The sequence below is a fragment of the Miscanthus floridulus genome, chromosome 7 (genome assembly GCF_019320115.1).
Source record: "Miscanthus floridulus cultivar M001 chromosome 7, ASM1932011v1, whole genome shotgun sequence".
Taxonomy (NCBI): Eukaryota; Viridiplantae; Streptophyta; class Magnoliopsida; order Poales; family Poaceae; genus Miscanthus; species Miscanthus floridulus.
In genome coordinates this window covers 6,567,861-6,592,781 of record NC_089586.1, presented here as the reverse complement: position 1 = coordinate 6,592,781, position 24,921 = coordinate 6,567,861, and the positions used below count along the sequence as shown (strand labels likewise).

Below are 24,921 nucleotides of genomic sequence, written 5' to 3'. Positions count from 1 at the left end.
TAACGACTGATCCTTTGAGGAGGCGACAATATGGATGGACGATCACATGGCACGACACATACCTAGGCTAACAGTGACGTCGTCCGTGACAGATCGATGACGAACCAGCCGGTAGCATTTCGTCTGTGACCGTGTGCTGAGTGGTCACTCCACTTAGGCCTGACCCACAAGGAGGAGAACAAGTCATGGCCATGCACCAAACAGAAAGGTCAAAACTGAGAAAAAGGAAACAAGAGTAGTACACGTTACTCAAGAAACGGTGATAAAAGAAAACTAAGAGTAGTACTCAAGTCATGTCCATGGGATCGTGATCGATGGGAACTCCAAGACCTCGGCAGGAAGCTTCGGATCTCAAAGTCGAAAGATGGTCAGCAAGCATGTACAATTCCGAATATAGCCTTGTGACTTGTGAGTGAGTGTATTGATACCAAAAAAATACCATTCTATAGCAGGTAGAGGGTACTAATCAAGAGATATGAGTTATAATACAGCAAGTTGGTTTATAAGTTGCATCCTCTTATTAGTATCTCACACAAAGGAGCAAACTCCATCTATCCATCTTTGAAGGCGTATTCCTTCCAATATCCACGTTGCGTGCTGAAACAACTGTGAGAATAATGGAGAGCGCAGCGCAGTCCATCGTGAGCAACCTGGGGCAGCTGCTGGTCGACGAGGTCCAGGAGATCCGCGGCGTCGGCGACAAGGTGGTTCTCCTAATGGACGAGCTGTCCACCATGAACGCCTTCCTCCGAATGATCTCCGAGGCGGACCAGAGCACCGTCGACCACCTGGTCAGGGAGTGGGAGAAGCAGGTGCGTGAGCTCGCCTACGACGCCGAGGACTGCGCCGACACTTACTGGCTCCGCGTCAGGCGCCCGATGGCGCCCCTCCAGCTGCCTCACATTATCGTGAAATGGCCCAAGTACCAGCTGGAGAAGCTGCTGCTGCGACGCACCCTCGCCGCCGACGTCAAGGCCCTTCTGGCACGTACCACCACCGTCAGCGAGCGCCGCGTTCGCTACGGCATCGACCGGGCGGCGCTACCCAGGTCTCCGTGGTTCACTCCGGTCTCGGCGGCGTCTGTGTCCGCGAATGCCCTCCGCCGTGCCGATGACCCTGATGATCAGTTCGTCGGCATCAGGGAACAGGTCGACACCCTGGCGGAGAGGATCAAAGCCGACGATGATGACAGAAGCCTCAAGGTGTTCTCCATCGTGGGGTCCGGAGGGCTGGGGAAGACAACTCTGGCGGTGGAGCTGTGCCGGCAGCTGGAGGCCGACTTCCAGCGCCAGGCGCTGGTGTCCGTGTCACAGGCGTTCGATGGCGGGAAGGATATGAAGGGACTGATGGCCCGACTGCTCAAGCAGATTGTGAACCTGAAAGAAGATGGTGAGCAAACCCATGGCAACCAACTTAAAATCAACCAAATGGACGTGGAAGAACTGTCGAGCAAGCTCAAGGAGCTCCTCAAGGACAAGAGGTACACAACTATAGACTACCGTACCTTCCTCAGACCAAATTTTGAACTCTGCCTATCAACATATTCTCTGACTCCAAGCATATGTAATATGTCCAACAAAAACAGGTATCTCATTGTGATCGATGATGTATGGAGCGTACCAGCATGGGAAGCTATCCGCGTCAGATTGCCAGAGAACAAATGCAGCAGCAGAATCATTGTGACGACTCGGATAGAGACAGTGGCCAAAGCAAGTAGCGTTTCAGAGGATCTTGTCCATCATATAAAGCCACTGAACTTACATGACAGCAAGAAGCTATTCGTCAAGAGAGTATTTGGCTCCATGGGTGGTACTTGCCCCAACGGATTGAAAGATACCATGGACAATATTTTGAAGAAATGTGGTGGGTTGCCATTGGCTATTGTTAGTATAGCCAGTCTTCTAGCAAGCCACAATTCGGCTGAGAGTGTAGAAATGTGGATAAAAGTGTCCAACTCAATTGGTTCTCAGATGGAGAGCCACCCCACCCTGGAGGGGATGAGGCAAGTGATTACACTCAGCTATGACTACCTGCCTCATCATCTAAAGGCTTGCATGATGTATCTGAGCATTTTCCCTGAGGATTATGTGATTGCCAAGGATAGGTTGTTGTACAGATGGATTGCCGAAGGTTTGGTTGCTAAGAAGCGGGGTTTGACTTTGTTTGATGTTGCAGAAGAATACTTCAATGAGCTGATAAGCAGGAACATGATTCAACCAAACAAGCTACAGGTAACCAAAAAAACCTACTCCCATGCAGAAATGGGCGAAGCATGCCAGGTGCACGATACGATGCTTGAGGTCATGGTGTCCAAATCCCAAGATGCCAACTTTGTTAGCTTGGTAGGACGGCAATATGGAGGAGGATCGCCATACGGCAAGGTTCGCCGCCTCTCAATCCATGCCAATGACGACAACGAGCGCATGAGTCAGAACAAGGGAGTGGAGCAGCGGCATCATGCAAGACATGGCATTGAGGCGATGAACCTACAACAAGTTCGATCGCTGACTATATTTCAGTCAGAAGGCCTTGAGAAGCTTTTAAATCGAATAGGCGAGTTCAAGTTGCTGAGGGTACTTGACCTGGAAGACTGCAAGGCTCTGCAAGACAAGCATATGAGATATGTCTGTCGGCTGTATCTTCTCAGGTTCTTGAGATTGACAGGTACACGAATCAGTGAGATGCCTAGCGAAATCGGTGATCTGGAGTATTTGGAGAGTCTGGATGTTGGAAGTAGGATGTACATGCCGCCAACCGTGACGAAGCTGCATAGACTTGAGCGCCTGAGGGTGCCTTGGTGGACTCTGCCACGGGGGCTAGGGAACATGAAGGCGCTGCGCGAGGTGGACTGGGCCCAACTCAAAGGTGACGTTCAGGTTGCCCGAGAGATAGGTGAGCTACAACACTTGCAGGTGCTATATATTACTGTGGTTGAGGACCCCGAAGAGGAGTTTTCGAGTGTGCTTTGCTCCTCCCTAAGCAAGACATGCGCCCTCCGATCGCTCCACCTGTATTCTGGCAGGACACTGGACTCTCTCCTTCACGTCTCCTCACCGCCACCACTCCTCCAGCATCTTACTATGATGGGGCCCATTAGTCAATTTCCTGATTGGATCTCATCACTCAAGCACCTTGCAGAATTTTCGGTGGAATGGGCCATGCTTGCTGCTGACCAGCTACTTGATTCCTTGTGTAAGTTGCCCAGCCTGCGGAGCATCCGCCTGGGGATGCGGAGCTGCAAAGACCGAGAGCTGGTTGCACGCACCACACACAGTTTTCCAGCGCTGAGGATCCTGGATCTGTACCTCGCTGGAGAACAGCCCGAAGTAGTCGAATTTGAGCAAGGATCAATGACAAAGCTGGAGACGCTTCTATTGGAGTTCTCTGACAAGGAGAGGAGAATTGTCGGTATTGACAACTTGAAGAGCCTTAAAGAGGTGAAGCTCAGTGGTTGGGAAAATAACCCATCACTGCAACGCGCACTGCAGCAGCTCAAGGAGGAGAACGAGAATCGCCCTGAGTCCAGCCAGATCAAAGTTGTAGTGCACCATGGGTGATCACATCTTGTTTTCCCATCTTTTTTTTCCCTTTTGATTGCTGTTTTCACATCTTTGGAACTGCTACATAGCTGTTGTTTCCCTACTCTACTATGACCATGATTTCCTCTTAATAACTGTATTCATTTCCCTAAATACTGTTCAGGCTCTGCTATCACTATTTATTTCTTTTCACATCTTTGGATTGTTCACAATCTTGCAGTACAATCAGAGGAAGCTGCAGGCCAAAAACAATTTGCTCAGTAACTTGTGAATTACAAACAAAAGCATCATCTGTACAGTTACTGCTTACCACTTATCAAATGAGCAGTCTACTGAGAAGTGAGAAACACGGTCCCAGATCCCAATAATGATGACCTGACAATTTGGGTGCTCGCTTATTTCAGGATCTCACCTGCAGATTTTCACAACCATTTTATTGAATGCTTAGAGAGAAAAAGCTGAGAAAATTACCAACTAAAATTATTTCCAACTTGAAGCCGTTGATCGACATTCCAAATCTTTGCCATGTGGTCAGATAATGATGTTGCTAGATATCTGCAACAGAGGCCAATTATGTCATATGAAATATAAAAATGAACAAGTGATGCTGAATAACTATGTGACATGAATTAATTTTGAGGTGTAATACCTATGTAATTGGAGCTCAAGGAGCTGAATATTGCACACTACTGAGACTTCCGTATGCACAAAAGCCATTAATCCCATGAACCATATGCATCTCCATATGCCTGTTAAAGCTGAAGTGCTGAACCCCATTCTTGAATCACCAACAGGGACTCCATGATTGAAGGGTCCATGACTCCTTGTGCAGCGACAGCACATAAGTAATAGTTTTCAGTACCAAATGCCAGTTAAAGCTGCTCAAGTTGTCAACCGTGCACTTGTTTCATGTGCATCCAAGGAGGGCACAAGCCCAAAAGCAGCTTTTTGGGAAGTCTATTTGTTTATAAATTGGTGTTAACCCCCTAATCATATAAATTCATACCATTCCTTGAATCAGTAATAAGTTCATCTTAGGGTTCTATTCCAAAAGTTCATGCATCTGCAAAGTATAGGAGGCAACAGGATAAGACAAACTAAAATTGGGTGACATCAGTCTTTTGTATATGTAGCAATAATACTGAAAATAGTGGGAAAAAGTAGGAAATGAATAGCTTGACAGATAGCAAATGAAGGAGAAACAAAATACGATAAAGAACCTCTGCTAGCGTGAGGCTTGAATTGGTCTCACCAAAGCTAAAAAATAATCTGGATTTGGAGACATCAACAGTTCAAGCAGAACAACCTTAGCTGGACAAGAAACTTTAAGCCTTGTCTTACAAAATCCATTTCAAAAATATTAGACAAAACAGATACACAGTGTTCACACAAGTGTTAAGATTCCATATGCATACTAATTCAGTGTTACTTAAGATAGACCTTGACCTCAAATTAGTTAATCTTTGCGTGAGGAAGAGCAGTAAAAGGATTCACTTTTCTGAATGACAGGTCTATCATTGCACTCTCAATACAGAAATTTCACTGTAAGTTTCAAGATGCTAGAGCATCATAGAAATCATATTTAGGAAAGGAAACAGCTTGATATAAAGCAAGAGGACAAATAAAATGTGATATAGCACCTCTGCTACCATGGGTCTTGAACAGGCCTTGCCAAAACAAAAAAGGAATCTTGATTTACTGACATCAATAATTCGATCAGGGCAGCCTTAGCTGGACGAGAAATTTTAAGCCTTGGTTCTAGAATACCTGACAAAGTTCATTTTAAAAGATAAATTTGATATTCAGTGTCCATAAATATTAAAAAAAAGCCCATTGCTCTTATTGTACCTGGAGAAAGTGACCGCCCCTGATACAGAAGTGTTGCTAGTGGGTTTGTTGCCCAATGGTTCACAGCTGGGCGGTTAGTTGGCTGAAATCCCACTACTTTACCTTCTTCTGATATGACCACCTAAAAATACGTGAATCAAGTGTTGGGGTCTATAAATGTGAGCTGATGACCTCAAGAGAATGAAATAAACCAGTAGTTGCTTACAAAAATTCTAATGCAGAGGGGTTTTTTTCTATCATAAAATTCAAACGCAATGCAGCACTAGCACTGGATGCCTCAAGCAACCCAGCTTAGAGGAATACTTAGCAAACACCGCAATACTTTACTAGATGGCAACTAAAAGGTGGGTTCTAATGTAGCAGGTATATCGTGATATATGAGCAAATGTTATATGATAGACATTTGCTAGAAACAGAGGTGATCATAGACATTAGACTCATTAGATGCATAATCAATACAAAAAAAGACATCTACTACAAAGAGAACTCCTAAGTCACACGAGGTACCTGAAAACTAGCAATATTCTGCAGAGTTTCCTGGGTTCTATCATTTTGTTCCAACTGGGATATCTTAATATTAATTGGCACCGACTGGGATTGATTTTCTTGGCTAAGAGTGTCAGGATGCTGAAAATAGCCGGAAGCAGCAGCAGCCTCGCTATTGATTGCCTTGAAGCAGTTAGGCAGTTCTCCAACCCAAGCTCCAATGTGTGCATCAATCATTACATCACCAGGGCAGTCATATGAGTCTTTAATTTTCTTAACAAGAGACGTGCAATAAGCTTGTATCTGAAGAAGAGTAAATCAGACAAATTATGCAGCACACATAAATAATGGATAGAGTAGTTATTCTATGATCCAGTTATGCAGGCAGGCATATTAATTCAGTATTCCAGTCTTCCTTAGACACATATAACAAGCTCGCCTTGAACTCTAACTTGTTTAATCTTTATAAATGAAGGGTCACATCCTGTAGTAATTTTCAAGGGGCCAGAAACAGATGAGATGCAGCCCGACAGAATATTCCCAAGCTCTAACAGAAGTTAGGTGCAATTGGTGTTTCTTTGGTCATTGCCACAAGTATGTATAAGCAATTAAGCAAAATTAAACTATCTAAAATGGCATGATGAACTTTCCTTCAGGTAATTAGTTGAAATATTGTTGTAGTGTCGATGTTATCTGAAATGTTTATAGCATATCACGAAAAGCAATCCAACACTAAAATGAGCATCAATCTACCATGGACAAGCAACAAATTCACAAGAACTAGATAACTAAGTACCTCACTGTCATCAAGAGACTTGATATCAGAACAATAGTTCTGAGATGATGAGGCATTTGAACTTTCCTTGAATAACATTTTGTCTCTAAAAGATTGAGGCCAGCATAACTGAGCAAAGACGGTGACAAAAAGAAAAATACAGCTCCCAGCCAAGAAAGTGAAAATGTTGTTCAAATAGCCCTGTAAAAAAACAAAAATCATGAAGAGTTTGGTAATAAATATTTAAAGTGAGTAAATTTTGACCAGGAAAGTATCAGCATACATTGTTCTTTTTTATCTTTGACGGATCTGAATTCCAATGAGGATGGAATGTTTTGCCTGGTAATGTGAATTGATCTTCAAAGTACATGTCTAGAATGTTCCCTACTTGCACCTACAAGTGGCAGAAATGCACAGAAACAAGTTAAGAAGACCATATTCAAGAAAACAAATATGTTTAACAGAAGATAGGGAGAGAATAACAGTGTACCAGTTGGGAGTGGGATAAGAGAACTTCCCACCTATTACTTTCTAACTCGTAAAGACCTTCATGGTTAGAACTCTCCAATGTGCTGGCATTAATTTGCAGCTTATAGGTAGGAATGTACTCATTGGCCCAAAGCACTAACTCAGGACCCCCAATCTTCACCAAACTTTCATAATGTGGAGGTGGCCACCATCCATTCTTTGTTTCGTGAGAAGACTTCATTAGACTAATGGTCTCCAGACACCTCTTAGCATTTTTCACTACTTCTGCCTCAGAAATTCTGTGTATACAAACCGAGGAATCCATTGAGCAGTTGAGCTGTTGCTTCTGAAACAAACTGCCTACGCCCCCAAGGTGATTTTTTCTGGCATCCTCAATGACACAGGAGAAAATGGCTTCAGCGAGAGAAGACAGAAGCTTTCCATCTGATGAGCTGATACTACAATCCAAAGACCCCTGGTGTGCATTAACATATTAGCAAGAAGTAAACAAAGTAGAAAAATAAAGAATTTGTAAACCTTGTGAGTTTGCACCTTTCGGGGTTTGCCAAAATCTTGGAAGTCTCTCTCTGAACCTGGGGAGAAGACCTCGAGCCGAAAGTTTGAGAGCCGCTGAATTACAACTTGCTTAAAGGCCATGGCCAACATACTTTCTGAATCAGTCTCATTTGCAAAGAAAAAATCAGATCCGAATTGCTTCTCTATCTTACTGGCCTTATCTTTAACTTCCTTCGCTTGCAAAATCTACAAAAATTGCCACAGTTTACTCATGATCCAGAAAAACATGGGAAACCCAACAGAAATCCAAGATTCCAAGGCTGCTATAATTATTCACGTACACAGGTAAACCAGTCGGTCCGTCCTATCCTAGGGTGCCATACCAAAACAGGTGGATAAGCTCATTCCTCCATGGTTAAACCAAAAGCACCTTTATCAGGAAAAGGAATGTGCATGGTAAATTTCGCTTTGCCTAATTGTTTGACCTATCTACATTGTTGCATAAGAATCATGTTGCCCACAATGCAGCACATCTAAAGTAAAGGTGTAATTTACCCAGTTGTGCGTTGCAGATAGGAACGAGTGTTTAGTGCAGTTGATATTTGGCATAACAAGATAGATGGCATGCCAATTGCCAGTGCTAACACTGGAGAGCTATGAAAGAGCTACTGAATGAGTGCTTATTGTAGCGCGAGCGCCTCAGAAATGGTGTGTGAAAAAGCCGCACTACTGATACTGACTCACCACTCGCGTGGAAGAGGCGGTCGTCCCGCCGCCATGGGGCCCGGGGAGGAACGCCTCGACGACCATGGCGTCAGAGCCGGCGGCGAGGTGCGCCTCCGCCCTGGCTCCTCCGTCGGCCGCGGCAGCCGCCGCGACGGCCTGTTCCCGGCGCGCGGCGCCAGCGAGCTCGAGCCGAGCGAGGCGGCCCTCGTAGCAGCGCGCGATCGGGATGAGGTCGCCGTCGTCCACCACGCGCGTGTCCCCGGCGCGGCCTCTGGCGCGAGGCGCGTGGCGGGACGCGGCGGGGGGCAGGCGCAGAGGGTGGAGGCGGACGGCTGGGGACGAGGTGGTGAGGGAGGGGGAGAGAGGAGGGGCGCGGAGGAGGAGAGACGGGGACGGCATTTTTTCCGGTTTGATTTTGCGGTGGCGCGAGCGAGGTCGGAGGATTTTGCGGGGACGGCGGCGAGGAGACGGGCGCTAGCTGGAGCTGGTTGTACGACAAGACAACGTGGAGCATTAGGCCCAACCCGAAAGGAATCCATTCTCTCTCGTACAGGAGGTAGGGTAGGGGCCATACAGGCAGACGTTGGAACATTGGTCCCGTTCCTTCGGAGAATCCGGATGAATCTGGATAAATTTACGAGAGAAAAATACTATTTTAGATTAAAAAAAACGGATCAAGTCGGATTTAAGGGCACGCGAATCTGTGAGAGAAAAACACCGTTCCGGATAAAAAAAGAAACGGATCAAGTTAGATTTAAGGGCACGTACAACGGGCTTCCAAGTGCCGTCTACATGATGTAATTTTTGCAAAATACTCCCTCGTGAACTGCATTCAAAGAAGAGAGAGATGCAAGCCCTCGTTTGGTGAAACGACAGCATCGGCTCGTGCTCCCACGCCAAACCGACGCCTTCGCTGCGCGTTGTATGATTCGTCGACTCCGAACGCTGAATTCTCAGGATTGAGTGCAGTAGATGGTGGGTTGCAGATGAGCGAGTCGAGCGGCATCCCTGCGCGGCGGAAGCTGTCCACGAACTGCCACACGTTGTCGAGGGAGGCAAGGTCCAGGCGCGTGATGGTGTAGCTCTTTCTGATGAGCGACGCCACCTGCAGCTTCTGGTCGCACTGCTGTTCATGGCGAAGTGACTATTCGGAGGCGGTGAGTGGCCGCGAGCTCATCGGCGGTACTTGTACGCAGGCCGAGGAGCGAGGAATCGCCGGCTTCAAGGCCGGTGCGGGGAGCTCGCTGCACTGCTCATTGCCCAAGCAAGGTCGAGCACTGGAATTTTATCTCACCATGAAGGAGGAAACGCTAGAGAGAATACAGAAGAGATAGGAAGAGAAAAAACGGAGATAAGAACCACAGGGTCACGAGTGAGCAGAGGTAGATGATAGGAAGATATAGAGCAATATGGTATTTTGATATACTTTTGTTTTTTTTTTGTCATTGTTTTTTCTTTACTTTTCATCTATTTTTAATATATTTCTAATTTGTTTATGCTTGATCTTTTGTAGCAATAGTTGTCTTATTTATGCTTAATCTTTTTTTATCAACAAACAACACAATAATATACATGAATCATATTTAGGCTTGATTATGCCTACATGCAGATATTAAATAATTAACAGACAGCTAAACAGATAACTCACTGTACACGCTATCTGTTTAGCTGTCTGTATATAGTACGACATCATCATACAGACAACAAGTCGTCTATGGGTTGTACATGTCCTAAGGGCACGTATAGCCCGCTGACTGACTGATACATGTGGGCCTTTTGACTTGAGCGGGTGGAACGGAAGGAATCATTGTGTACTTACGGCGGTGTCGGTCACGTGCTGTGCGTGACGCTATGCTTTTTGGTGTGTTTAGTTACCCAAAATCCAAACTTTGGCACTATGCAAAAAGAAGATTCCCCGTCACATCAAACTTACGGTACATGCATGGAGTACTAAATGTTGACGAAATCAAAAACTAATTGTACAGTTTGGTTGTACTTTGCGAGACGAACGTTTTGAGCCTAATTAATCAACGATTGGACAATTATTACCAAATACAAACGAAATGCTACAGTTCGCTACAGTGCCTCGCAGTGATTCCGTCTACGCCAACTTTGGCCACCTAAACAAGGGCTTTGTTTTGGAGGAATCGAGGAACACACACGAGTCTCGAGGCAGGCGCGTCGAATCGAATCAAAGAGAGGAAAGGAACAAACCAGATGGCAATTCGCGTGCCAATTAATTAGCATAGTTTCCCGATATGATTATACTCGAACTGTTTGCGGCTGATGTTGTTTTTGTTACGATAGAAAAATATTGTATCATGGCTAATAAGTTAGATTGATAAGCTCAAACGAACAGGACGACTTTATGCGTGACCAATGCTCGGACGTCCAGACACCCATGCACACTGCACATGCTCACCCACGCATTGCCTTGCCTCGCCTGCCTGCCCTCCCACGCCTCGCTGATGTTGTGCATGTCAGCCCACGCTACTACTGTTGCGTGCCCACTTGCTGCTGCTACACATGATGCATGCTACCGCACGCCTGCGCATGCACGTGAGGACCGTCTCCCGCCTGCCCTCGCTTCCTACGCCTAACACCGAAGCGAGACAGCAGAAGACGAGTGTCGGTGTTTCGAGTAAACACTAACGAGTAAATTTGTATTATTGCGCGTCTGGCCCGGATGATGTGCTAAGAAGACACAAGGTTTATATTGGTTTGGACAGAATATCCCTACGTCCAGTTCATGGTTGCTGCTCGTATTACTAGCACTGAAAGTTAGTAGTAGGGGTTATAAACAGTCGAGAGAGGGACATGTCTCAAGTCTCTGGTGGTGTGTTGTGATGAGTTCCGATCGGTTCGGATGTGTTCGGATCGAGTGTCCGTCGTGCGATGGGTTGTTTGTTCGATGCCCCTTAGTGGGGTGCCCCGCTTTTCTTTTTATAGGCCAAGAGAAAGCACGAGTTACAGCAGAAGAAAAGAGGAGAACGAGAGAGAGAGAGAGTCCTTCAGGGTCGCCGGGCCTTCCTTCTCCTTTGCGCGGGTTTCGCTGACATGGCAGGTGGTGACAGGGACAGCCCCACGCCGGCCGCCTGTCCACTTGATGATGCCATGCCCTGCCGTTGTCAGCGGGTCGTAACGTCCCACTCTGTCCCGGCGGACGACGCGACGAACCAGCGTGCTGATCAGCGGCCGTGCAGGGAGTAGGCCGCATAGTGACCACGCGTCTGTCACTGTGGACGATGTGAGTTCCCTGGAATGACATGTCATGGGGACGGGTCATGCTGAGACGTGACCACTCCCTACACGATGCCAGAAGTTTGACCTTAGGTTGTACCTTCTGGCCCATAGTGGTTGGCGACGATGTGAGCTTCTGTTAGGATCCATGCCCGAGGGATTGGGTGAGGCAGATGAAAGGTCCTTGTGTGGTTTTGATAATTGAGTGATAACCTAGGTGGACTAATTGTGTTTATGTGAGATACACAGGTGATTAGTCCATATGTACATGTGTGTGAGCAACATATGCCATGAAGGTGAAAATGGCTTGGAGATGTTGCAAAGCTCACACATGTGATGATGAAGGAGCTCATTGCAAATGAGATATGACATTGAGTCATGTGATCAAGGTGGAGAAGATCAAGATATAACTTGACTTGATGGACCGGTTGCAAGCGTGAAGGGCAAGTTGGAGGCTTTGGAGCGATGGACCGCGTGGCGGTGAAGCTTAAGCAAGACTTGGCGCCGATGGATGAAAGCAACAGTGAAAAGCAAGTGAAGTCAAGATCGATGAACTAATATGATCACGTGATGATATGAAGTGGATCATATCATTGTTGATCATGTTGGTGCATGTGTTGCATCAATATCGGAGGAGATGGAATGGAATGCGCAAGGCAAAGGTATAACCTAGGGCATTTTATTTCACTGGTCATAGATGTGTAGAGAAGTTGATGACCGGGTTTAGGATAGATGGTCGTACTATCAAGAGGGGCAAACTTGTTTGCATATCGGTCATCTAGTGCCACTCGAGTGATCTAACTTTGCATCGTCGCTTGGATTGAGTGGTGTGGCAAGTTGAGTGGCTAATCCTTTGGAAATGATTGTAAAAATGCTAACACACATACACATGGTGGTGTACACTTGGTGGTGTTGGCACATTTGTAAAGGAGAAGAAGTTGGAGTTGATGTGGATCAACTCGGTGAAGGAACAGAGGCAAGGGTTCGGAACTCCACCGCACGGAGTGCGGACAATCCGACAGTGCCACCAGCGCCCTATATAGAAAAGATAGGGTCTCACGGAGTGGACCGGACGCTGGTCACGTGGTGACCGGATGCTGGGGTCCTGCGTTCGGTCAGTGGCAGCAGAGAGCGCGCAGGCATCGGTCTTTGACCGGACGCTGGCTGGGTGTGTTCGGTCAGGCTGACGTGCAGTGACGTAGGTGACACAGAAAAGTTGGAGAAGGACCGGACGCTGATGCTGCATCCAATCATGACCAACCAAACGCGTCTGGTCGCGACTGGAATCTTACTGGAAATGACCGGACGCTGGGGTCCTACATCCGGTCACTTTGAGCAGCTATGTCCGGTCATCACTTGATCGTTGAGATCAAGCGACTGAGGTTGAACGGAGGCAACACGTGGCGAGCATCCGTTGATCGGACGCTGAGGTCCTGTGTCCGATCGATATGATCGGCGCGTCCGGTCAACCCAAAAAAAACGCCCAGTGAAGAGGTAACGGCTAGTTTAGCCCGTGGGGCTATAAATAGAAGGGGGGTCTCGGCCATGGCTAGTGCTGAGCACCTTGGGGGACTTTGTGTCCATGCTTGAGAGTGCTTGGGAGCCCTCCATCTCACATATGCTTGATAGTGATCATCCGATTGTATGAGAGAGCAATTCTAGTACGATTACATCGTGAGGTTGCATCGAGTGGCACTAGGTGATCGAGTTGCAAGCCGGTGGTGCTTGTTACTCTTGGAGGTTGCCACCTCCTAGATGGCTTGGTGGTGGTCTCCGTCGAAGCCCGTAAGAAACTTGTGCGGTGCTCCGGAGAAGAGCTTTGTGAGGGGCATTGTGCTCGTCCCACGGGAGCCACGAAGAGCAACTCTAGTAAAGCGTGTCATTGAGCTACCCTCACTTTTGGGGTAGGTTCTTGCGGTGCCCGACGTGCGGGCTTGGTGGGTGATGCCAATTAACTGTCGAACCACCAAGTGAGCGGTCGACACAACGGGAACTAGCGTGTTGGCGAGCATGTGAACCTCGGGAGAAAAATCACCGTGTCAACCTTGTTCTTCCCGTTGGTTTGTATCCTCGTTATATAAGCTTGTAATTACTTTTATATACATTGTGCTTGTGTAGTTGCTCTTGTATTTAGTTAGCTTATGTAGCTCACTAGTTACCTTCTTACTTGTGTAGCATAGAAGTAGCTCCCTTGCATGGCTAATTTGATTTGTGTAACCTTATTAGTCACAATGCTTAGTTTGTGTAGCTAAGTATTTGCGCTCTCTAATTTGGCATTGGTTGCCTTGTTATTGAGCATTGCTAGTGAGCTTAGTTGGCTTTGTGCTTTTGGTTACTAGCATGTGTAGGAGCTCCCTCGTTGCTTGAAATACTAGTGGCATAGGTTTATGTGACCTTGCTCCTAGAATTGGATAGGTGAGCTCTAGCTAGCCCGGCACCTTTGTTGCCTAACTAGGATCTTTATAAGGTGCTTGTGAACTTTGATAGAGGGGTGTAGTCTTGGCTAGACCGAATTATTTTAATTCTATATTTGTTATGGTTAGCCGACGCGATTAATTTTAGAAATGACTATTCATCCTCCCTCTAGTCGCCATCTCGACCTTACAGCGGAGGTAACCCTCAAGGATCGGCCGAGGCAGAGCCCATGGCCTCGGTATCTGGCAAGGCGGAGCCAGCCCTTAGACGTTGGGCGAGGTGGAATTAACCCTCAGGGATCGGTCGAGACGGAGCCCGTGGCCTCGGTATCGGGCGAGGCGGAGCTAACCCTCAGGGATCGGCCGAGGCGAAGCTCGTGGCCTCGGTATTGGGTGAGGCAGAGCCACCTTCAGACGTCGGACCTAGCAGGGCCCTTCCTGAGGGTCAGCTGAGGCAGAGCCAACCCTCGGGGGTCGGACGAGGCGAAGCCACCCCTCGGGGGTCAGCCGAGGTGGCCCAACCCTCGGGGGTTGGATGAGGCGGAGCCCACGACCTCGGTGGTCGAACGAGGCAGAGCCCGCAGCCTCGGTGGTTGGACGAGGTGGAGCCCGCGGCCTCGGTGGTTGGTAAGAGCTATAGTCGCGCTATTGACCACTCAGATGAATCAACGTTGATGGTTATTAGCTCCTCCTCTTCGGATACCCTAGTATTGGTCCCCGACAATGAGGAGGGAGATGCAACACCCAACCTGGTTTTGAAACATCCAAATGTAATTATTGCAACATTTGAAACATTTAAAACATGCGTCTGAAACACTTGCAAAAACACCTGAAAAACACTTGAAACAATTACAAAACATACGCAACATCTAAATAAAATGCTTGCAACATATGTTTGAAAACATATGCAACATACAAATAAACACACTTGCAACATACGTTGAAAAAAAGATAAAACATTGAGAACGAGTTTGTAACATATGTGTACAACCATTGCAACATATGCAACATCCCGATCTACTTTTGTAACATTCATCTGAAACACTTGCAGCATACCTTTGAAACATCTGAAACACTTGAATGTGTACTCGCTCTGTCCTCTAATATAGTGCATCCTAGAAATTTTAAAACAAATTAAGAGACAACATAAAACACACATGTATTCTCATATTATTTCCTAACCAGACATTATCATCAATGTGATTAATGGTGATTGGTTGATAAATGAAAAGTATTTAACGTAAAAATGGTTTTTGTCCTATAGAATGCATTATATTTGAGGATAAAATTTGAATGCTAGAATGCACTGTATTACAGGACAGAGGGAGTACGCTTGCAGCATGCGTTTTTCACCCTACTTTCGTGCGACGCGGAACAAAGCGAGGAACGGCTAATTTTAGCCATCGACGGCCAAGGATGGTGGCGGGGCCTCGCATTGGGCAACTACGCCTGTGCCTACGCTGGGTCCGCCTAGCGACAACCCTCTCTCCTAGTGTCAGGTTCATAAACCCAGGGTCCCTCATAGACCTGCTTCCCAGCAAAGCTCGGCTCAGTAGACGATGTTGCGAACGACGCGTAACTCCTGGGCCAGCCCAAAAATCTAACGATAGGCCAAAAGGGTGATCCAGTCTCCGACCGAAAGGCCTGGCTAAGGAGGAACGACGCTCACTTCCGACTCCGGCCCGCCTCTCCGACCGAAAGGCCTAGCCAAGGAGGAACGACGCTCGCTTCCGACTCTGGCCCGCCTCTCCGACTAGAAGGCCTGGTCAAGGAGAAACGACGCTCGCATCCGACTCTGGCCCGCCTCTCCGACCGGAAGGCCTGGCCAAGTAAGGACGACGCTCGCTTCCGACTCCGACCCGCTTCTTTGATCGGGAGTACACCGAACCTCTGCTTATAGCTCTTCTTCGACCAGCACGGTCGGAGCCGACTGGGAAACAACCGAACGGGGACGCCCGCTCGGTGAGAACCCAAAGAATCAGGCGGAGCAAGTAAGGCAGAGCTCTCAAGTCAACCGCGATACCGAGGACCATACCCTGCATACCTACAGGACAGTACCGTCAGGCCGTGTCAGAAGGATGCACCGCAACCTTCCAGACATGTCATAACATGAACAGTGTTGTGGGCACTGACATTTATCCTACAGTATGATAGGCGCCGACGTTTGCCATACTAGAAGAAGACGATGGAGCCTACCACATGCATTTGAGCGACAACAGTGTTGTGGGCGCCGACAAAACCGTCTTGTACCGGACAGCGTGGGCAACAAGACTAGGTAGCACACACACTCTCTTTCTCTCACACACACTCTCTCTTGTAAAGCCATCCCCTTCATCTATAAAAGGAGATGCGCTCTCTCCAAAATGAGGACGATCGATTCGGACGATTCGAACAACCAACAACGAACAACAGACGGATCATTATGATACTCTCTGCTAGCTTTGGACACTCCAAAGCCAAACAGAGCATACGTTCGAACACTTAGCGTACGTCGGAGCTTCCGTCACTCTCGGCCCTTTCGGTCCGGAGTCCGACTGGATCTCTAACACCCCCATCTTACTCCCACTCGTTTGTAACCCCACAACAAACTTCGAGCACCTAGGCTCAGGAATAAAGTCACCGACCGACTCAAACTGGACGTAGGGCACGTTGCCTGAACCAGTATAAACCTTGTGTCATTGAGTGCTAGGCCATATCTGATCACAACGTATGGCAAAACTACAAATATTTATGTGTTGGTCACTTTTTGAACCGACACCCGGTGCCTAGCCTGGGACAGCGGAGGACGAAGCATGACATGGAGCGGCAGGGATGGAGGCGCCGCTGTAGTCGCAGAGCACGCGCATAGAGCATGAAGGCGGAGGGCGAGGCCCCGGCGACTGGGTCCAGCAGCAGCAACAGTCGGTGGGGCGTCTGGTAGCGTACCTTGGCGAAGGATTCCTCCTCTCTACGGGAGATGGAAGCGCCGAGGGGTACGGGGCCGGGGGGCGGCGGCGACGCGCCGGAGTGGGCCACGGCGTGAGATAGAGGCGTCGCGGGGGATGGTGGCGGTGGCACGGCGGAGTGCAGGCGGAGTGGACGAGCGAACGGGCGAACGGCGTGATGAGGCTGAGACGGCGCGAGGCGGAGTTGGGAATTTTGTTTTTTTCATGAGGGAGGCAGGCGAGAGAGGCGGGCGAAGCGGAGTGGGATGTCGTGTCCGACAGGACGGACGTCTACTTCTAAGCGTTTTCGTTATTCTTTTTGTTGAATGGTGGCCCATATAGCATTGAAAGGGTTTGGTCTACATAAAATTTGAAGTTGTCAAAACTATTGTTTGTATATCGTGTTGTTGTTCAAAGCATCAAATACTCCACACTCCATTTGCAAACCGGAGGGATTAGGCCAGCACGTGATGTTGCAAGCATATCTTGCCGAGTGGCAAGATGTTAGCCCAAAGTCTTAGCGGTTGTTTGGTTTACCTGAACCAGACAACTTTCTCTGGTCAATGGATCTGACTCAATGTCTAAGAATACTTTGCCTGCAGGAAGGTTTGGCCGGTGCCAGTCCAAATAGGCCCTTAGCAACACGTGTAGTCGCTCGTCGCAAAAAAGAACTTCATGTTTAGCATTCAACAATTTTCCTACTAACTTATTTTGAAAGGACTTATAGTTAGCATACAATCTCCTCTTGGCTATTATGCGTATGAGCGTATCGCGTAATCAATGGGATTCAGTTAACCAAAAGACAGTGGCGGACCTTGACACGTAAGAGCACGCCCAACCCTGGCTACAAGAAACATTGGTCTCAGCAAAAAGTGGTCATCCAAGTAACTCTAGATGAATGAAGCCACCAATTATCTAACCACTCGGCTTATAAAAATCTCTCTATTGGAGCTTATTATTTTAAAAGATTTAGCTGATCCAACCATGGCACAAGTTCTCCACGGTACTAGCAAGCGCAAAATCTGCTATATATCAATCCTTGTTCAAATGGGTGGAATATCAAAGTTAGTTTTAGTTAATTGAGTAGACCATGTGGGACAAAGTATACCGTTCGTCTTGGTTGTAGTTTGGTAATCAGAAAGTTATCTAATAGAATCATGGCATCACTAAGGCCCTATTTGGATCTATTAACGATTAATATTTAATTAGCTAATAACTTATATAGCTAATATTAGCTAACTAACTATTAGCTGGTTTTACTCGTGAGTAGCTAACAATTAGCTAGACTCATTTGGATCCAAATGAGCTAATTATTTACCAACTAGCTATTAGTTGTAGGATCCAAATAGAGCCAAAGTTAGACATGGCAACGTTAGATACGAATCATATTCTTTTTTTAAGAAAAGGAAAAGAAAAGAAATGGTATTCATCGTGTTCGTTGATGCTAAAATTTAGCTTATGCTGATGCTGATGTTAATGTTTATGCTGAAATGTTATGAGAGAAAAACACAGTTCCATAACTGAAAAGTAATTCTGAATAAGCTCAAGTGAGCAGAGAGCCTGACGTACACCACCATACGTGTATATATATGTATCCACACTTACAGACGACTATATAGAAAAAGTGATTGACATATTCCGGGATTGAAAAAAGTCACTACAGAGAACTCACAGTCGACGAAACATGATGTCTTTCACAGTTATAAACACAGCAGCCAAGTTGAGTAAACAAAATTGTTGGTGAAAAGAAAAAGAAGATATAGGACCTCCGGCTCCGCCGCACAAGAATGTCCCGAGGATCACCAGACGAATCAAGGTCGAGATATTTTTTTGGTTGTTTTTTGTAATTTCATTCATCTCGAGTCGACAGACAGCAAAGCAGAAAATGATCGGCCGTGTTCGATTCTCTTATAATACGTTTTTTTCAACTTGTTTTTTTCCAGTCAGAATAATGTTTTTGTCTCACGACAAATCAATCGAAACAGTATTTTTGTTTGTTTTTTCAGCAAAACGAACGGGCCGATTCATTCACGAAATAAATAATAAATTGATACTCCTACTTATAAAGAAGTATATATAATGGATTCTTTCGACAGAATGATAGTGTTGCGAATAGTGGTGGGTCTAATCAGCTGCCTGCAATTTATGGAGCCTATTTAGTTTAGCGTCCAGACAGCCTGGTCTGGCTAGGGCCTTGTTTAGATTGTAAATTTTTACAATCTGGACATTGTAGCATGTTTTGTTTGTATTTGATAAACTTTGTCCGATCATGGACTAACTAGGCTCAAAAGATTCGTCTCGTGATTTACAACCAAACTGTGCAATTAGTTATTTTTTTTACCTACATTTAATGCTTCGTACATACGTCCAAAAATTGATGTGATGGAGAAAGAATAAAAAAACTTGGAATTTAGAGATGATCTAAACAAGGCCTAGATCGATTTTGAGCGTCTGGCAGTTGAGATGGTTGCCTGGTTGGCAAACTGCCTGCTAGTTGAGATCCTCCTCCTACTCCTGTACTACTATGCACTGCTTGCCTTGCCTTGCCTTTGCATGGCAGGCAGGTTTGATGAGCCTAAAAAAATTCACGGCAGCTTAATCACACCAACCTTGGAGTACGTTCATTCATTAACCAAAGCATGCTAACGACCATTAATTTATTCATGGTTGCTACGCAGTCATTATGACGCCAGGCAATCCGGGCGTCTGCGTCACGGCAGACCCGAGGCGAGAGAGACGTACCGGCACATCTGATGCCATCGTCACGGAGCCCCCGCGGCGCAGTCTATCCAGTAATCCAGTCTTCCCTCCTGAACAGCTGCGCGGCGCAAGCACGGAGGAGAGGACGACTCCACTGTCCGGTCCAGTCTTCCCTTGCAAGCAAAGGGGAGGGAAGCCAGACGGAAAGCCTCAGCTCAAGCTCATCCCTCCTTCCTTGCCTGGCTGGTGGCTGGACTGGCTAGCTGCCCTTCCCTTCCCCGAATGGTATCGTGCGACCTCTTCTAGTCGTCGCCAGCCACCTCTCCCCCTCCAGTCTCCACCACCACCATCCACCAAGCTAGCTGTCCGTCCGCTCCCCTCCCCGACCCAGGAGCCAGCCAACCACCTTCCTCCGCCCGCCGGCTATGCCCGGCCTCGCGGCCTCCGACAACTCGCCCCCGACGGCGGCGCCACCGCCACGGCGTCTCTCATCGCCGCTACCCCGCCGCGCGCCGCCGTCCCCGTCTCCCTCCGCCTCGTCGCGCGCCAAGCCACGGAAGCCCTCCCCCGCCCCCGCTCCCGACGCCGACGACTCGCTCGACAACCCGGATCTGGGCCCGTTCCTCCTGAAGCAGGCGCGCGACGCCATGGTGTCGGGGGAAGGCGGCGGCGCGGCGCGCGCGCTCGAGTTCGCCGAGCGCGCCGCCCGGGCGCTCGAGCGCCGCGGCGAGGGCGCCGAGCTCGAGCTCGCCATGAGCCTCCACGTCGCCGCCGCCATCCACTGCGGACTCGGACGCTACGCCGACGCCATCTCCGTCCTCGAGCGCGCCGTCGCCGTCGTCACGCCGCCGCCAGAGGCGCCTGCTGCCGAGGGCGAGGCAGGGGCGGCTGGGGCCGACGACGGCCAGCAACAGCAGCAGCGTGCCGAGCCTGACCAGAGGGGCGAGGAGTGGCCCCTCGCTGCCTTCTCTGGCTGGATGCAGCTCGGCGACACGCACGCTATGCTCGGACGCATGGACGAGTCTATCGCCTGTTACGGCAAGGGGCTCGAGATCCAGATGGCTGCGCTCGGCGAGCGCGATCCCCGCGTCGCCGAGACCTGCAGGTGACCATCAATCCCCCATTCGCTGCTTCTCGATCTAGATCTCGCCTCTCTCAATCCATAAAGGCGCCATTTTTTACTGCCTCCAACCTCGCCAAAGCCAAAGAAGAGATATTCCCCCATCTCGCTGGTCGTTAGTCGTTGCACAAAACTGCGGATCTTGACGGAACTGGCGTTAAAAACGTAATTCTTTGCATGCAAACGCCTAAGAAATCTTGGGACGAAACATGACAATTTTGTTACCTCTGAAAACTGAGCAGGTATTTGGCGGAAGCGCATGTGCAGGCTCTGCAATTCGACGAGGCAGAGAAGCTGTGCCGCAAAGCCCTCGAGATCCACCGTGAACACAGCGCTCCGGCATCCCTCGAGGAGGCCTCGGACCGCCGCCTGATGGCACTCGTCCTGGACGCCAAGGGCGACTATGACGGCGCCCTCGAGCACCTCGTGCTTGCCTCTATGACCATGGTTGCCAACGGCCGTGACATCGAGGTTGCCACCATTGATGTCGCCATAGGCAACACCTACCTTGCCCTCGCCCGCTTCGACGAGGCCGTCTTCTCCTACCAGAAGGCGCTGACTGTTCTCAAATCGGCTCGTGGGGACGACCATCCTACGGTTGCGTCGGTCTACGTCCGCCTCGCTGACCTTTACCACCGGACAGGTAGGCTCCGTGAGTCTAAATCCTACTGCGAGAACGCCCTGCGTGTCTATGCCAAGCCCGCGCCTGGTGCTGCCCCTGATGAGATTGCTGGAGGCTTGATGGAGATTGCTGCCATCTATGAGGCGCTTGGTGATCTCGATGAGGCGCTAAAGCTTCTTCAGAGGGCGCTCAAGTTGCTTGAGGACTCACCGGGGCAGTGGAGCACTGTTGCTGGTATTGAGGCACAAATGGGTGTTCTGTACTACATGGTGGGGAGGTATGCAGATTCGAGGAACTCATTCGAGAGCGCGGTTGCAAAGTTGAGGGCCAGTGGTGAGAGGAAGTCGGCATTTTTCGGCGTTCTGTTGAACCAGATGGGGCTAGCTTGTGTGCAGCTGTTCAAGATAGATGAGGCTGCACAGTTATTTGAGGAGGCAAGGGCAGTTCTAGAGCAGGAGTGTGGCGCCTCTCATCCTGATACTCTTGGTGTGTACAGCAACCTTGCTGCAATCTATGATGCCATGGGAAGGTATGTGTCGATAACCTGTTCTTCTGCAATCTTCAGTCATTTTATTCAGAATTTCGTGCACATATCTCTGCCTGTGATGCAATTACATACTCCGTATCTTTAGTACAGATAGATGGTATAAACAACCACATATTTAGGATCTCTACTAGGTGTTATTGATATGCCCATAGTGGTATATCTATATGTGCGTCATCATTTACAACAGTATTATGAACTAGAAGTGGCGCCAGATTTTTCCTGCTATCTAAATGGGTAAATTTGTGAAATCTAATTCTTTGCTGAATGGGTGTGTGGGTTTGCGTTTGTTTGTGGGTGCTGGATGGTGTTGTGGGTTTATCTCCTTCTTTAGATCATCCTGTGTAAACTTGCTTTGATTTGGATTGGGAAAAACTAGTACCTAGATTGGTTGATGAGTTAGTTACCAGATGATCATTCCTGGCATGCGATGTCATAATAATTTATGGTTCATGGTGTAGTTGCCCACATGTTCTGTACCCAACTTTTGTTAGTTGCAGAAGTAGCAAAACAGTCTATATTCAGGATGGGCCTGTGCCCATTTATTCATGCTTTCCGAAGTAGACGGGCCTGTGCCTGTTTATTGATGCTTTCCATGGCTTTGTCATGCTTATATGTAGTTGTGGATCTTATATCTCTGAAAATAGCATAGATTACAGGTTAGTTATTCTAACTGTATGATCCATTTGTGTCGCATTATAGCTACTAATACGTGTCTGCATATACCCCCGACTATGTATATATGTTCAGAGTGGAGGATGCGATTGAGATCCTGGAGCATGTTCTGAAGGTGAGGGAAGAGAAGCTTGGCACGGCGAACCCGGACGTGGAGGACGAGAAGAAGCGGCTGGCGGAGCTCCTGAATGAGGCGGGGCGGTCGCGTAACCGGAAGCAGAAGTCGCTGGTGAGCCTGTTCATGACCAACTCGCAGCGGGTGAAGAAGGAGGCCGGGAGGAGGTGGTCCAACTTTGGGTTCAGGAGCTGAGGAGCTACATCGACGACGACGTTCGTCGCCGCTGGGCGGCGGTGGCCTTTGTAACATAAAGGAGGAAAGGGAAAGGGAAAGGGAAAGGAAAGAAAGCACGTGTAAAGATGTTGTTTTAGGTTATTATTATTGTTAGGAAGGTGATGATGATTGTGTTTGCTTCCTTCCATTGATTGAGGTGTTGAATCCCTGGAGTTGAATCACTGTCCTGCTGTGTCCTTGTGAGGTGGCACATGGCCATGCAAAATGCTGTCAGTGCAGGTGCTTATTACTGTGTGTTGTGTGGTATCAGGATCTGATCTCTTATTATGAGGGGGAAAAATGCAGCACAATGTTGCTGTCAACAGGTGAGGTGAGCAAGTGGACATGTGTTTGGAGCTGCATCGGCATCGGTTGGTGACTCTTGTTTTCTGATGACTAGCCACGGGTGCCCGCGCTTCGCTGTGGGTGACTCTTTTTGGATATATTCTATTTAGATCTTTTTTTTAATGCGAACAGACCTGTCCCTCTGATTCTATCATTAAAGGCATTTGTATCTCTTATCAAAAAATTATTTATCATTTTTATGTACCTATGACAATTTGTAATGCATTTTGTTTTCTTAGTTTTAATGACCATATATAATTTTTATTTAGCTTAAATTTAGGAGATTTTTTTAGTTCATATTCATATTTAACAAAATATTTTTAAAACTTATTTTTCCTTGTTGTTCCTCAAATTAACGGTCATGCATGACTATGTGATAATTAGAGCCTTGCTTCAACTATATGAACAAAATTTATCAATAAGAGGACCCTAGAAGTTCTTATTTATAGTTCACTTATGATCAAGCAACAATGTTAGGATTTGCGGTATCCAACATCTCTAGATATTTAACACTACAACAAAGGCATGATGTCATGAGTATTAGATTAGGTTAATCAAGCATATCTAATTTGTTGTGTTGTTTTTTGCTTGTGGCATTTGTCCATGACCCGTAATTGTGCAATTAGCCACATTAATAATCACTAAAAAGTCGCAATTATGTTTATTCAAGGAGGCAACTGCATGCATGTCTTTTATTTGTTGTGATTGGCCACCTAATCTATTATATTTTTTGGTACCACGTGTATTGAGTATGGGACGTGAAAAATCAAGAGACTGAGCATGTCTACCTATACCCATTTTGGTGGTAGGGTACCCAGTGGACATACATCTACTACGCCATACATACATGTACAACATGGCCCCACAATGGATAAGGCCATGCTGTCCTACCTCCCAAGGGTGCCCCGACGCACTTTCCCCTTTCTGGTATCCAGTGATCGTTTCCAAACGCAGATTTGTTCTCTACATTCTGTCTAAAAGAGATTTTATTTTTTGCTTAACAACTTTGCCCAGACTTACCCCTTTCTAGAAAAATGAATTTTATTCCGGCCATTGCAAAAATCATGCATTTAACGAATCTACAAAGGTAGCCTCTGTCTGGCACAAGCAACTTCTCAAAAGGCTCTAAATACACAACTCAAGTAGTAACTAAGCACTAATTAAACCCATTAGAAAATGGCCACCCATCTTTGCGGAAGACCTTCGTTATATTGCTGCACTCCTCTAGCATACGACATGCCCATTTCAAATCTCGGCATGTGATTCTCCTTTTGGAGGGTGGACGAGTAGCTTGTCTCATAGGTAGCCCTGAAAATGACATAAATAAGAAAGGGTGCCTTATTTTCAAAAAAAAAATCCTCTGACACTACCAAATAGACCATATTACTCCATTGGCTCCCACACAAAATTGAGAGCACTTTAATTAAAATGAATGAATGGCGAATGAAGTAGATCAGTCTACATTGCCATATTGGTCCTTAGTTCAGTCCCAACCTGTAACATCCTGGTGTTACGAGCGTACTTAGCACCGCGATTTAGGTCTAAGAAAAAATTTAAAACGATTTGTCTCGGATTTTGATTTAAAACGTACTCGACATGATGAGTGAATCCTGTGTGATTTAGCTTCGTGGACTCAAATCAACGGCCG

The 24,921-nt window shown here is 47.4% G+C and overlaps 3 protein-coding genes across 7 annotated transcripts; 2 read left to right on the top strand and 1 right to left on the bottom strand.

Annotated features, from left to right (window-relative positions):
• Positions 1 to 256: 256 nt before the first annotated feature.
• Positions 257 to 3,571, top strand: LOC136466475 (disease resistance protein Pik-2-like). The gene is made up of 2 exons (XM_066464896.1): positions 257 to 1,480; positions 1,586 to 3,571. Exons 1-2 carry the CDS (start codon positions 618 to 620, stop codon positions 3,555 to 3,557), a joined length of 2,835 nt encoding a protein of 944 aa, XP_066320993.1. The 5' UTR covers positions 257 to 617; the 3' UTR covers positions 3,558 to 3,571.
• A 65-nt stretch (positions 3,572 to 3,636) lies between these two features.
• On the bottom strand, positions 3,637 to 8,847 carry LOC136466476 (uncharacterized). Of its 5 annotated transcripts, none has more exons than XM_066464899.1 (12): positions 8,377 to 8,847; positions 7,669 to 7,878; positions 7,139 to 7,591; positions 6,932 to 7,042; positions 6,670 to 6,849; positions 5,895 to 6,176; positions 5,388 to 5,508; positions 5,180 to 5,306; positions 4,189 to 4,602; positions 4,011 to 4,094; positions 3,850 to 3,914; positions 3,637 to 3,774 (listed from the first exon to the last, which is right to left on the bottom strand). In XM_066464899.1, exons 1-8 carry the CDS (start codon positions 8,755 to 8,757, stop codon positions 5,185 to 5,187), a joined length of 1,860 nt encoding a protein of 619 aa, XP_066320996.1. In that variant the 5' UTR covers positions 8,758 to 8,847; the 3' UTR covers positions 3,637 to 3,774; positions 3,850 to 3,914; positions 4,011 to 4,094; positions 4,189 to 4,602; positions 5,180 to 5,184. The 5 variants fall into 5 exon arrangements, with proteins under 5 accessions (XP_066320996.1, XP_066320995.1, XP_066320994.1 ...); XM_066464898.1 differs by having other exon boundaries at positions 3,850 to 3,951; positions 4,031 to 4,094; XM_066464897.1 differs by having other exon boundaries at positions 3,850 to 4,094.
• Positions 8,848 to 19,696: 10,849 nt separating this feature from the next.
• On the top strand, positions 19,697 to 23,111 carry LOC136462429 (protein KINESIN LIGHT CHAIN-RELATED 1-like). The gene is made up of 3 exons (XM_066461531.1): positions 19,697 to 20,741; positions 20,999 to 21,907; positions 22,673 to 23,111. Exons 1-3 carry the CDS (start codon positions 20,062 to 20,064, stop codon positions 22,905 to 22,907), a joined length of 1,824 nt encoding a protein of 607 aa, XP_066317628.1. The 5' UTR covers positions 19,697 to 20,061; the 3' UTR covers positions 22,908 to 23,111.
• The last annotated feature ends 1,810 nt before the right edge of the window (positions 23,112 to 24,921 follow it).